Source organism: Emys orbicularis, chromosome 9 (genome assembly GCF_028017835.1).
Source record: "Emys orbicularis isolate rEmyOrb1 chromosome 9, rEmyOrb1.hap1, whole genome shotgun sequence".
Taxonomy (NCBI): Eukaryota; Metazoa; Chordata; order Testudines; family Emydidae; genus Emys; species Emys orbicularis.
In genome coordinates, this window is record NC_088691.1 from 21,649,962 (window position 1) to 21,664,086 (window position 14,125).

At 40.9% G+C, this 14,125-nt stretch overlaps 1 protein-coding gene across 1 annotated transcript in view; it reads right to left on the reverse strand.

Moving 5' to 3' along the window:
- Positions 1–10,000, reverse strand: part of CHIC1 (cysteine rich hydrophobic domain 1) — a 30,209-nt gene extending 20,209 nt beyond the window's left edge. Inside the window, exons 1-2 of the mRNA XM_065410531.1 lie at positions 9,843–10,000; positions 78–132 (exon numbers count right to left, since the gene is read on the reverse strand). Coding sequence (XP_065266603.1) covers positions 78–132; positions 9,843–10,000 — 213 coding nt within the window. The remainder of the gene's footprint in view (positions 1–77; positions 133–9,842) is intronic.
- Positions 10,001–14,125: the final 4,125 nt, after the last annotated feature.

The window sequence follows — 14,125 nt, forward strand, 5'->3', positions numbered from 1 at the left end:
TCTAGATATTTGTAATGCACAAACTATTGGATGAAATGTCTTTTGAATTTAAAATTTCAATACAAACTCAGACTTACCTTTCCTGTCAGGACAGAGGGAAATTCTGTGTCAAATTTGTTGCTCAAGCCAAACCTTGAAGACAAAAGAGACAAACAAAATATATTCCATCCAACTTATTTTATGTTTCCCCTTTTAAAATATAAGTTATACAACACTTGATTTGGTGTTTAAGAAAAAAAAGAATGAATGAGAGTAGAATGTTTTCCCATATTTTTGTTTGTACTATTAACATATTATGCAAGTTTTCATAAATTTAAAGTGTTTTTACAACTAAAATGCTTTTACAGAAAAAAAAAAATTGTGACTAGAAGTGTAGCTTGTTGCCTTCTTGAAGCAAGTAATTTTTAAACAGATGGCCAGGCAAAGAATTCTCAGAAAATAGCAGTAACCCAAATTTAAATCTGAGATTCTTCAAAAAATACTATTAATATTAGACTCCAATTCCAATTTGAAGAGGTCCAATTAATCGTTTTATACAAGTTATTAGTTTGTGCTTGTTCATGTCACAAATTCACATACAGCAGATATATCTAGCAATAAATAATAAACTAGTTTGTCTTCCCTAAACAAAACCTGTAGCCTAATATTAAGAACAGTTATAGTAAGTTGAAGCAAATTCACACATGCAATACCTATGAAAATTCATGCATACCATAGATTTTAAGAAATATGAATTTTAAGCAAAATAAATTTTACATTCATCAACAATAGTGGCTGGATTTCTATCAGCAAAGTAGTCATGTAAAGTTTACACATTGCTCAGCAATAGGCAGTGAAACCTAAAGGGAGCCAGGTATCTTGCAGAACTTTGTAGCTCTGCAAGGAACTGGAGATAGGAGTAGCTCCTGATCCTACACAAACTGAAAATTTTAATCAGTTTAGTAAGTAAACTAGTTTGTAGATTGCCAGGTTCATGCTTAAACATGTCACTTGGTGAGGTGTAAGCTGCTTTCTTTTTACAAGTATAAAGTTAAGAAGTTAAATAGGTTCAGAGGCTAATCCTGCCACTCAGCAAGCACCCTGTGGCTTTGTTATGATTGCTGGGTCCCTGAGATACTTCACTTCCCTCTCCTATGAAGCTCTATCCTTCACAGTTCTACAGCAGTGGTTCCCAAACTGGGGTTTGTGAACCCCTGGGGGTTCACAAAATGTTACAGGGGGTTCTTGGGGAAAAATTCCTTAATGGCGGACAGCCCGGGGCCAGAAGCCCGGAGCCCTTGGACTTCCAAGAGCTAAGCAGATCAAAGCAAGCATATCTATTACACTGAGGAGATTTAAACTTCAAGTCTCCTTATAAGAAATGGAAAGGGAGGTGGATATTTTTTGCTGTTTTTAAAATTAAATAGGCAGCTAGTATTGTTTTTAAAATTATTATGAAGAACAAATTGTTTGCCTGGACTGCTCAAGACCTGAATGCTAGTGTAGGAGGAACTCTTTGAATTGGCTTCTTAAATACCTTCATGCTGTTTCACATCTGATACTCCTTGATGAACATAGGAGCCTTGTCTTATAACAGGCTTATTCAAAGTGATACAAGCTATGAAAGTGAGATCTTGGAAGAATGTTGCTGTTTTCATAATGTAATAAAAATACTGTAATGATAAATAATAAATAGTGTGTAATAAGCATGTCATAAAAACAAATTTTATATTTCCAAGATCACTGCTTTTATAATTTATACTCAGGTAAAGGAGAAAATCCCTGGAAATATTCATTTTTAGGAGGGGGTTCGCGAGACTTGACATTTTAGTGGAAGGGGTTCACAGGTTGTTAAAGTTTGGGAACCACTGTTCTACAGGGTACTGCGATATACATGGCCTCACTGAGCTACAAACTTTTATACTTGAAGAAACAAAGCTGTTTGCTGTGCACTGAGTTTAGTGCTTCACTACAAACCCTGCTAAATTATCTTACCTGGTTACTTCCAACCTTTCCTTTTAATCATAATATTCCTTTGATGTGTTTTGTACAGTTATATTTCTTGTAGCAATCTTTTTTAAGTTTTTTTGGGGAGGGGGAGAATATGCATAACAAGCCTCCAAAAACAAAGATTAAGATAAATCACAAGTTCTCTCCCCTCAAAGTTACATCAGTCATCTACGCAAATGCCAATATTGCTGACCACCACACATGTCCACTACCATTCTGCATACCATAACACCACAGGCACTCAAACTTGACAATTTAACACAGTGATACTCAGAGTGCAGCCTGCGAGCTGCAAGTGGCTCTTTAATGTGTCTCTTGTGGCTCTTTGCAGTACATGTTATTAAAACACTGTGTGATTTAATTATTAACCAATCTAAGTTAACAACCAGTCAGGATGTTTTTACTATGTTATTAACCAATTAAGTTAGGCTGTGAGATTCATTTATATAATCAATTCACATTACTGTGACTCTTGGGTAATGCTGATCACTAATTTGGCTCCTGAACCACTCAGGTCTTAGTATCACTGATTCAGCACATGAAATCAGCAGTGTAGATTAGTGCATAATTAACTCTAAACAAAAGTGAAGCATAACAAAGAAAACTGGTGCAGTCTTAGAAAAACTATATAACTAAGCCCATTACATTTGTCAACAGTACTAGTGAATTCTTATAAAGCATTCCAATAGCTAATTTAATAGTCAGAGCCATGATGCTAGTAGTCTATTAAAAGCAGTACCTGCATAAAATGTGCAATAAAAAAAAAAAAAAAAGAGATATACATAAATGTATACCTGAGATAGCACCTCAAATGCACACCTGATGCTATGCTTAAATAAAACTAGGTGGTCATTTAGTTTCATTTAAGGCTTGTCAATTAAGACACTCAAATGCACACTTAAATTCTAGAAGTCAGCTGGCTAGGCAGCTGAAGTGTTGTGTTGTTACTCCATAAATCTGCTCAATGGTCCAATTTTTACAGAAGTGCTTTTGTCCTTTTCGACTTTCTTCCTCAAGTATGTGCACTCTTATTTCTTATGTAGTATAAACATTAGCGTATCACTTCTCATTAAATGTATTAATAGTTCTTGCACACAGCAATAGCAACCCAAGACTACAGTTTGTAAGAGACAAATTTCAGAATCATGGTGCTAAAGAAATAATATAAATCTAGTAACGGAAAGCAGAAGTACTAAAAGTCAAAGCAGAAATTTCTCATTAATATTTATAAAGAGTTAATTTCTATTAATCTTCACTGTAAACACTAATTCTTAAAATTAAACTCATGTTTGTTTTGGATTACCTTTAAGCATTTAGGCAAACACAAAGGTTACTAAACTTTATCTTGTTTCCACTTTCTGCCAATGTATTTTGACACGCCAGAATTCATTTTCAGTTTGTCTTCTTATTTAATACTACATAACAAACTACAAGAGTAATAAGCTAGTCTTTATTTAACCTTAAGGGAAAAAATTAGGTGTTCAAATATATAACAACTAGCAACTAAAAAAGTCTGTTCTTGAGCATCTACTATGGGATTTCCCAACTATTAGCAATGATGGGATCTAAATCAGTTTACAAAATCTGAGCAATAAAATAAGACAATATAATTGTATTTAGATACCCCATTTTGAAAATTGAGACACTTGATATAATTCTGAGGTACTCACTGATTTATACCCCTTTAAAATTCCTTCAGCACAACCAACCCCACCAATGGGGAAAAATAGATTAGTACTTTTCAATTACATTTGGTAAGAATGATAAGTGCTTTTCTAAAAGAGCACCGTATATTTTACTGAGTGGACTTTGAAGGCATAATTGTAGCAAACCTTCAATCACCACTACTGTATCAGTCCCAAAAACATTCCCTCCAATTTCAAATAAAAATTGTAATGTGTAACACATCCAAGAAAGCTCAACTAAGAAACTGTATCTTGTTTACAACCAGATTCTCTTAATCATTTTTACAGATGAGATGTCAGACCTTGTCTACGTTGGGAATAAAACTATGCTAAATTACAAGTATGTTTAGTCAGCAGTTGCTTGCAGGGTTCTAGCATACTTTTACTACTGTGTGCCTAGAGGTTCCCTCTAAGAACCATGCTTCACGTTCTACAATGCAATTCTCAGATAATCAAAATCCCTACTCACAGCAGCCAGGAAAGCCATTCAACAAGCCTACTAGCAACAATAATTTCTGAGCCCTGAATTCAGATCCATAGATTCCAAGGCCAGAAGGGACCATTGTGTTCATCTAGTCTGACCTCCTCTATAATACAGGCCATAGAACTTCCCCAAATGAAATTCCTAGAGCAGATCTTTTAGAAAAACATCCAATCTTGATTTAAAAATTGTCAGTGATGGAGAATCCACCATGACCCTTAGAGTAATTAACCATTGGAACAATTTGCCAAGTGTCAAAAATGTATGCCTTATTTCAAGTCTGAATTTGACTAGCTTCAACTTCCAGTCATTGGATTATGTACCTTTCTCTGATAGTTTGAAGTCTATTATTAATAATTTGTTTCCCGTTTAGATACTTACAAACTGTAATCTATTCACCCCCTAATATTATCTTTGTTAAGTAGTTTGCACTCTCTGAGTCCACCACTAGAAGGCAAGCTTTTTATGACATATGTGAGTTATAACATAGAATCATAGAAATGTCAGGCTGGAAGGGACCTCAAAAAGTCATCCAGCCCAGCCCCTTGCCCTAAGCAGGGCCAAGTAAACCTAGACCATCCCTCACGTTTGTCCAACCTGTTCTTAAAAACTTCCAATGACAGGGATTCATAATGTCCCTTGGCAGCCTATTCCAGAGCTTAAATACACTTATAGTTAGAAAGTTCTTCCTCATATCTACCCTAAATCTCCCTTGCTGCAGATTAAGCACATTACTTCTTGTCCTACCTTCAGTGGAGGTGGAGAACAACTGATCACTGTCTCTTCATAACAGTCCTTAACATATTTGAATACTGTTATCAGGTCTCTCCTTAGTCTTCTTTTTTCAAGACTAATCATGCCCAGTTTTTTAAATCTTTCCTCAATAGGTCAGGTTTTCTAAACCTTTTATCCAGTTTGTTGCGGTGCTCTGGACTCTCTTCAATTTGTCCACATCTTCCTTAACGTGTGGCACCCAGAACTTGACACAGTACTTCAGCTGAGGCCTCACCAGTGACAAGAAGATGGGACAATTACCTCCTGTGTCTTAAATATGAAACTCCTGTTAATACACCCCAGAATAATATTAGTCTTCTGTGCAACTGCATCTCATTGACTCATATTCAATTTGTGATATACTATAACCCCAAATGCTTTTCAACAGTACCACCACCTAGCCAGTTATTCCCCATTTTATAGTTGTGCATTTGATTTATCCTTCCTAAGTGAAGTACTTGGCATTTGTCTTTATTGAATTTCTTCTTGATTTCAGACAAACTATCTAATTTGTCAAGGTCATTTTGAATTCTAATCCTATCCTCCAAAGTGCCTGCAACCCCTCCCAGCTTGGTGCCATCCACAAATTTTATAGGCAGACTCACCACTCCATTATCCAAGTCATCAATGAAAATATTGACTAATACCAGACCCCAGACTGAACCCTACAGGGCCCCAATAGATACACCCTCCCAGTTTGACAGCGAACCACTGATATTTTATGACTGCTTTCTGAGTATGGTCTTTCAACTAATTGTGTACTCACCTTATAGTAACTGCATCTAGACCACATTTCCCTAATTTGCTTATGAGAATGTTGTGTGGGACTACATCAAAAGCCTTACATGGGGATTCAAAAAGTGAAACTGTGTAGCATAGATAGGTTTGGCAGAATTTGATTTTTTTAAAAAATAATTTTACAGATAATAGTGTTTATTTGTAAGCATTTTTTCAATTTTTATCGATTTAAATCTTCACAGTTGTACAAAGTTATCACATCAAAATATAAGTAAATATCCTTAAATCAAATCCTTAAGTTCTCAAGCAACATTTTTCTAACTTTGCCTGACTGATAATCAAAATTTAAATTGTGGAACTATTTTTTGTTGGTTTGTGTATGTACGGTGAAATTGATGTTCACTGATATTTACCGGTAAAAAATCTAATCCTTCCAAACCTCAGTATAGATGGGCCTATGGCATAAGAAGGTTGAGTACTTGTCCAAGTTCACAAAATGAATTCATCATCCCCAGAGGAGGGAGAATTGGAGCACAACAATGAGTGAAGAGGCTGTCAGCTTCAAGAGATGGAGTCTTGAGTAAGGGGCAAACCACAAACTATTTAAAAGAGGCTAGCATCTTGCTCTTGTGCAAGGAGACTGGTAATCAACTACATTAGTGGCTCTAACACTTCCTCATTGGCTTTCTCCAGCCACAATAGACACAGATCATAGTTATCCCCTAGCAACTCTAAAAACAGCAAGTGAAGCAAAGTAGTTTTTGCCAGATGAAACTAAGTATTTGTCCTATAAGTCATTTAAACAAAAATTTTAGTAGGTGGCCACTAACTGTGTGTTGTTCTGAAGGTGCACAACTTGACATGTGTGGGGTTTGATATGCAAAAGTAATGAGCATTCACAACTGCCACTGAAATCAGTGGGAGCTGTGGATGCTTAGCATCTCTGATAGTAAGGTATTAGCATAAATTTGGGAGACAGGGGATCCTGAATTCTAATTCTGCCTCTGCCATGGATTCAATGTGCGACCTCAGATAAGTTTCCACCTCAGTTTCTCCATCTGTAAAATGGGGAGAATTCTATTAATCTTGCTGACAGATGTGGAGATACATTCATGAATATTTGTGATGCACTCAGATTCTATAGCGATGAGTGCTCCAGTAAAGGCCATGAAGGAATAGCATTTCCACTAGAATATCAGCTGAAGAACATGATGTCTAGCCCTTAAAATGAACAGGCAAAAGGTTAGCAGAAGAATCAGTACAAATAGCAAAAAACTTGATTAAAAAAAGGCCTTGGTGGAATCCGGGGATCCATATTTAGTATTGTAGCATATTGCATGCCACCTTAAAGTGCTTTACTAGGATCACCATGAGCATAAAACCTTCGCACCAATATCTAACAAGTTTCTTGAGCCTATTAACCCTGAATTAATTACATTCAAGGAATCTGGACCAGAAGGTTAGATGGGAATAAGAACAATTATCTTCTGCCCCATTGCAAGTGGTAGATAATGCCAAGATTCCAAAATGGCAGGCAATCTGCCAAGATATGTTATACCATTTGTACCAGGATCATACATCATAACCATCCATGAGGGTCAGTTCTAAAGGAAGAACAGAAGATATCTAAATAAAACCCAAGGAGTACAATGGGTCTCTGTGTCTCCCTATGTTTTTCACTGACTAGGTCAGAGCCTCTATTACAGGGGTCGGCAACGTTCGGCACGCGGCTCGCCAGGGTAAGCACCCAGGCGGGCCGGGCCAGTTTTATTTACCTGCTGACGCGGCAGGTTCGGCCGATCGCGGTCCCCACTGGCCGCGGTTCGCCGTCCCGGGCCAATGGGGGCAGCGAGAAGCCGCGGCCAGCACATCGCTTGCCCGCGCCGCTTCTCGCCGCCCCCATTGGCCCGGGACGGCGAACCGCGGCCAGTGGGGGCCGCGATCGGCCGAACCTGCCGCGTCAGCAGGTAAATAAAACTGGCCCGGCCCGCCAGGGTGCTTACCCTGGCGAGCCGCGTGCCGAACGTTGCCTACCCCTGCTCTATTACTTCTGTCAGAACAGGAGTGCTATCAGGAGCATTCTAGGCATCTTCAGGAGACAAACAAGCCTCCTGGTGGCCTATCCAACAGGCCACTTCTGAAAGGTATTGTTTCCAACAGAAGAAGTGGCTTTATGATCACAAAGAGATAGCATGTACTGACAGAGTCCATTAAGAGACACAATAGTTCTCATTTGCCAGGGGGTCAGCATCACCTACTCTGACCTTCTAGAGTCCATTTGAGTTTTATTAATTGACTGTGTTTATTAACTGATTGTATTAGTTTGAGGTGTTTTAAGATGTAAGAGTGACCTGTATCACATGACTGGGACTAGGAAATAAAGACCACTATACCATCATTTCTATTTGCCATACCTTTCTTATTCAAAGAGGTGGGGAGGGAGGATGAGAATACCAATAATAAGATCATGCAGTTATATAGGCCAAGTACACAACTTGATGATACTGAATCATTTAACATATTGCTTTCTTTTACCCCTGACTTAGACATCACTAGTTTACAGATTTCTTGTAGGTATCACACTAGAGCTGGGTTGTGAGAAGGGAACTGAAAGAGAAGCAGATCTAAGGATTAGTTCAGTGAAGGCACTGATGCAATACAGGCATCAGGGAAGAGAGCACAAAGACAGTTGTGAGAGAAGTAAACAAGTGTGTGATTGAAGCTAATTTTGATCTAAAACATGTTTTAAATACTAACTGCATAATTAGTAAGACGTGCCTATTATTCCAATCACTTTGCTGCTGTGTTACATCACTTTTATCCCCATCCTTTGTCCTTTTTAGACTGTATGCTATTTGGGGCAGGAACTTTGTATTTTTGTGTTTTGAAAGCTCCCAGTACACCAGAAAAATGTAAATAAAAGACTGCCTTGGAGACTAATGCCATCATAGAGAGGATCCTCATCAGCACAAGCAGAAATTATGTGGTGCCATGGAGTAACCTGTACATAAATATTAGCTCAAACCAAACCTGATTTAGGGATTTACAGAGAGAACCAAAACTAGATTTGATACTGTGTCTATTAGGATGCAAGATTCTCTTATTCCCCATGCCTTTGCTTCAAACCATTAGATCACACCACAGAGAGAAATGCATCGTCTTTTAACAGTCCGAACACAAGCACAAGATGAAACATGGTTTATGGAGTTATACAACACACAAATGTGAAATACTGATGATTCCCCATCCCATTTAGTGTGTAAAATAAATTATAATCTGTACGTTGCCTTATGTTCAATTTCTTCACTGGTAAGAAATGGCCTATTTTTAAACAGTTGACATAACAGTGCGTTATGCTGCTTGATCATTCTATGTATTATGATACTATAAAATAATGGTAAAATTCCTGGATTTATTTAATTTTGTTTCAGATTTTCTAATTATAAAACTTCTGAACTGCCCATGGTAAAAACAGTAAAAATCAAACTCAGTAACTCAAATGTTTTAAATTTACAACACAACATAGTCATATGTCCGCTCTCTGCAGTACAGTGTGGAGGCCCAATGGCTGAGTTGAGCCCAAGAAGGAATATAGTAAAATTGTGGGGACAGACACTTGAATCATCCATTGATTCTGTTGTCTTGTGGTGTTTAAAAGTTAACCCAAGCAGGAACTATTTTCAGTCTCGGGCAATGAACCTAAGATATTAAGTGCTGGTTAGCTGTTTTTTCTGCAGATAATAGATAAGCGAATTTCACATGTCCAGACAGGGTTTTTGGTTGACCCAAGTTGCTGGAAAATAGGATGTTTCCCAGCCTAAGGCAAAGCATACAAAAAAGAAACAAAGATGTCAAGGAGCCAGGCCTGAGTCACAAAGCCCTTAGGCAGGGAGCTACTTGTGTTGCATTATTCGTGGTAGTGTTGACAGAGCAGCCCGAAGCCAAGAACTCTTCCTGATCACCTCCACCCGCAGCAGCAGCAGCATCCCCACCAGCACGGATCTGACTGCTCAGCAAGGACTCTAAGCAGTGCAGCCCCCATCCCCACTGGCCTGCAGCTCCCCTCCCCCCTCACGCGGGGTTGCTGCCCACGCTCCCTCAGGCCCCCTTCCACCTGCCTACCGCCCCTCACTCGCCCCCGCCCCCACTAGCCCCCATAAGCCCGCACGCCTTACACGGTGATGTGCCCGGCGCCCCGTACCGCCACAGGGTCTGGCGCGTCTCGGGGCCGGGGCAGCTCCTGGCTCCTCACCACCGGCTCGGACTCCTCCTCCTCCTCCTCTAGCTCATAGATAGTGTCGAAGTCTGCCATATTGGGGAGCAGTACGCTCATCTCCCCCCGCCCCCACCGGAACGCCCAGTGCGCATGCGCACTGACCCGAGGTGGGCGGGGCTCGGGCCGCTTGTGGAGGGTGCTGGGGGGGCGAAGCGTGCACATGCGCTGCCTGATCGACTAGTTCCTAATCCTGGGTCCCTCCTCTCCCGGTTCTGAGCAAAGCGGGGTGGTGGGGGCAGCAGCAGCCAAGGTCCCTCCGCCTCTGTGTGTAAAGGGGGGGGCAGGCTGGGGGTGCCCCCCGTGGCCAACTTGAGGCTCTCTAGGGCAGACGGGCGCACAGCAGCCCCGCGAGAGCCCCGGCCGCTGCCACGCGGGCTCAGCCCGGCCGTCCTTCCTTCGCCAGTATCTCGTACCTCAGAAAGCAGCGAGCCCCCCGCGGACCTCCCCCCTGGCCTCTGGCGGGGAGCCCCGACCCCGCGCCCCGGGGCAGAGGCGCAGCGCGGCACCACACGGTTCTGAGCGGCAGCAGCTCCGTTGGGAAGGAAGCGCCAGCCCTTAGAAACTCCTCCTGCCGTGGCAGGTGTGTGTGCCCCTTACAATACCAGTGATCGCTAGCTCTCGTGTAGGCTTTACAAAGGAGATCGTTATCAGTAGCCCTGTTTTACAGATGGGGAAACTGAGCCACGGAGAGGTGAAATGACTTGCCCAAGGTCACCCAGCAGGCTGGTGGCAGAGCTAAGAATAAAACCCAGGTCAACTGAGTTCCGGCTCATTAGGTCACACTGCCTGTGTTACTGCATGTTTTTGTAAGCATTTCAGTGGATGTCTACTCAAGGACTTTCTACAGCACCAAAGTGTAGCAATCAGGAGTTAATGCACTATTTCTTTAGGTCCTGGATGCATAATATTAACTTTGAACAGATAACTGGCACCTCTGTGCCAGGGATCCAGTGGCAGTCTCTGCTACCATCCTCTGGTTTGTTGGCATTGCAGTTTTTGGTGATTTATCTTTTACTCCTACCTTTTTCTGCCAGTGACTTGTCTATTTAATGAAAGCAGTTCATTTAATTAGAGAGCTCTTGCATTCTTGGCCCACTGCGTCTGTACTTTCTACCACTGATTTGTTCATCCAGACTGAAGAGTTTTAGACAAGAAACTTGCTAGATAGCCAATGTGAGGAGGATGGGAAGGGGAAATGGTGGTGATTGGTAATGGGCTGGAGGCTATAGGGTTATCCAAAGGATAGAAACTGAAGTTTGGAGCAGCACCGGGGAAACAGAGAATCTATTGGAGTAGCTTGGAGGGTGAGCAGAGGGGAAGGGAGGGCTGACAAGGAATTAAAGCCCCATAGGAAAGAGTCCAGGAGTAGCAAAAGTAGAGAGTAGCCATACGTGAAATAACTCCTGCGAGGAGGGCCACTGATTTGTTAACATTTCCACGACTCTGAGTACTATTTAGCCAAAGTCCCAAACCATAACAACATTGGGGAGTGTAGCATACAATACTTGGCATACTGCATTCTGAAGGTGCCTTACAACTAACATTCACAGCACTCCAGCAGGTCTGTATTAGACAGCCAAATGTATTGCAGCATGCAGTTCACTAGGCCACTAATGCCGAAGAGTTTACTGGACATTTACTATTAATCAGAGGTGATGAAAAAGGGAACCCTTGCCAGGGAGATCCAAAAGTAATGCCATGGTGAAGTCCCACTTTTGCTCCAGGTGCTGGAAAGGAGCATATTAGGACTTGTCTAAACTATCTGCCGGATCAGCGGGCAGTGATCGATCCAGCAGGGGTCGATTTAGCGTGTCTAGTATAGATGCAATAAATCAGGGTTCGGCAACCTTTCAGAAGTGGTGTGCCGAGTCTTCATTTATTCACTCTAATTTAAGGTTTCGTGTGCCACTAATACATTTTAACGTTTTTAGAAGGTCTCTTTCTATAAGTCTATAATATATAACTAAACTATTGTTGTATGTAAAGTAAATAAGGTTTTTAGAATGTTTAAGAAGCTTCATTTAAAATTAAATTAAAATGCAGAGCCCCCCCCCAGACCAGTGGCCAGGATCTGGGCAGTGTGAGTGCCACTGAAAATCAGCTCGCGTGCCGCCTTTGGCACGCGTGCCATAGGTTGCCTACCCCTGCAATAAATCGACCGCTGAGAGCTCTTCTGTCGACTCCGATACTCCATGAAGGAGGAGCACAAGCGGAGTTGACGGGAGAGCATCAGCTGTCGACTTACCGCAGTGAAGACACTGCGGTAAATAGATCTAAGTATGTCGACTTCAACTACGCTATTCACATAACTGAAGTTGCGTACCTTAGATCGACCCTGTGCGGTAGTGTAGACAAGCCCTTAGATTCCTACCAGAGTGCTGTCTTCAATCCCCATCTTCGCCTGGTTAACAAAAGTCATATTTGAAGGTGCTGGAAGGAAGTAGCTCATTTTCCACTTCTTTCACTTCCATTTCTGGGAAGAGGGGGAATGGGTCTCCACCCCTAGCCTCCTTTTGTTTGGGGGTGTTCTCCATGGTGAATAGTTCCATTACCTGCCTTTGCTACTCTTCATGGTTTTCCAAAGTAGCAGCAAGGTGGAACCAGCATGCTTCTGGATTGTTTCACTGCTACCCATAGGGTTCTGAATAGCAAGGTGATATTGGCTAGAGTCTTGTCAGTTTCTGCTGCTTGACCAAACTATCAGCAGTGGAGATACAGAGCAGTCTGCTTGCAGACTTGGGAAGACAGCTCTGTAATGATTCACATTTGGAAAATTTTCTCCATAACCCAGGAAGAAAGTGTTCTATAATTATAGATTTTTTAAAAGAAATGAAAGCTTATGTTCTGGATTGTTTGATAAGTTAGACACCTGGGTAAGCTTTCTTCTTGTCACATGCAAATAATGGATCGTTAACATTATATGTCAATTTGTTAAGCAGCATTTTTCTTACTTTACTTATCTGTAAATTTTAATTAGTATTGATGGAAATATTTTTGGTGGTTTGTATGTGTATTGTGAAATCAACCTTTATTAACATTTACCAATAAAAATCTAACCCTTCCAAGCCTAGTTGTAGTATTATGTTACAATGGGGTAAGATAAATACCTTATGGCTATTTTTGGTGGTGGTAACTGACCCGAAAGATATAACCAACTATTAGTCATAGCATAGAAAATCTTTATAATGCAGTACATGGCCTAGACAGGTGTAATGCAACAATACTATAAGTTTTAGCCTTTATGTTAGACTTTCCTCAGCTCTGGCAGTTCTGGTGGACTGTCCTTGAAGCTATAGGCTTTATGGTGTTATTTAAAATATAACTGCAGGGGGCATAACCCTGCTATCCTCTTGGCCAACATGACTCTCAGGAAGAAAAAAAGCAGATTCTGAAATCCAAGTTTGTATGTGAGCTATTGCTGAGCAGCAGAAAAATTCCCTCTTGGAGGTGTTTCACGTCAACCAGTGGAACAGTTTAGAACCAGAGCACTTATGTTATGTACTAGCAATTTCCAGCCTCAATACCTGCAGAATGCTAATTAATTAAATTAGTGAGTTTGGTCCAGTAAAAGATATTGCCTCACCCATCTTGTGTCTCTAATAAAACTAAGTGTCAGAGCAACAGCCAGCACTCTTCATACTAGTGCACACGACAGATGTTTAGCAGATGTCTAATTAGCATTCAGTTGCAGGTAGAAGTGTTGAAAGGAGTGTACAACAGTGTGACTGGTCAAGAATTGTGGCTTCACGGGAAAAGTAGCTAGCTCCTATTACCTTTGCAGTATGGGTCTGTAATGACCTGTGTGAAAACTTTTTTTTCTCCTGCTGAAAAAAGTTTTTTTTCTCCTGGTGATGATAGCTCATCTCAATTGATTGGCCTCTTACAGTTGGTATGGCTACTTCCACCTTTTCATGTTCTCTGTATGTATAAATATCTTCTTGCTGTATGTTCCAGTCTATGCATCTGATGAAGTGGGCTGTAGCCCACAAAAGCTTATGCTCAAATAAATTTGTTAGTCTCTAAGGTACCACAAGTACTCCTGTTCTTTTTGTTAGGATTGTGTCCAGTCAGTTCTGGGCGCCACATTTCAGGAAAGATGTGGACAAATTGGAGAAAATCCAGAGAACAGCTACAAAATGATTAAAGGTCTAGGAAACATGACCTATGAGGGAAGATTGAAAA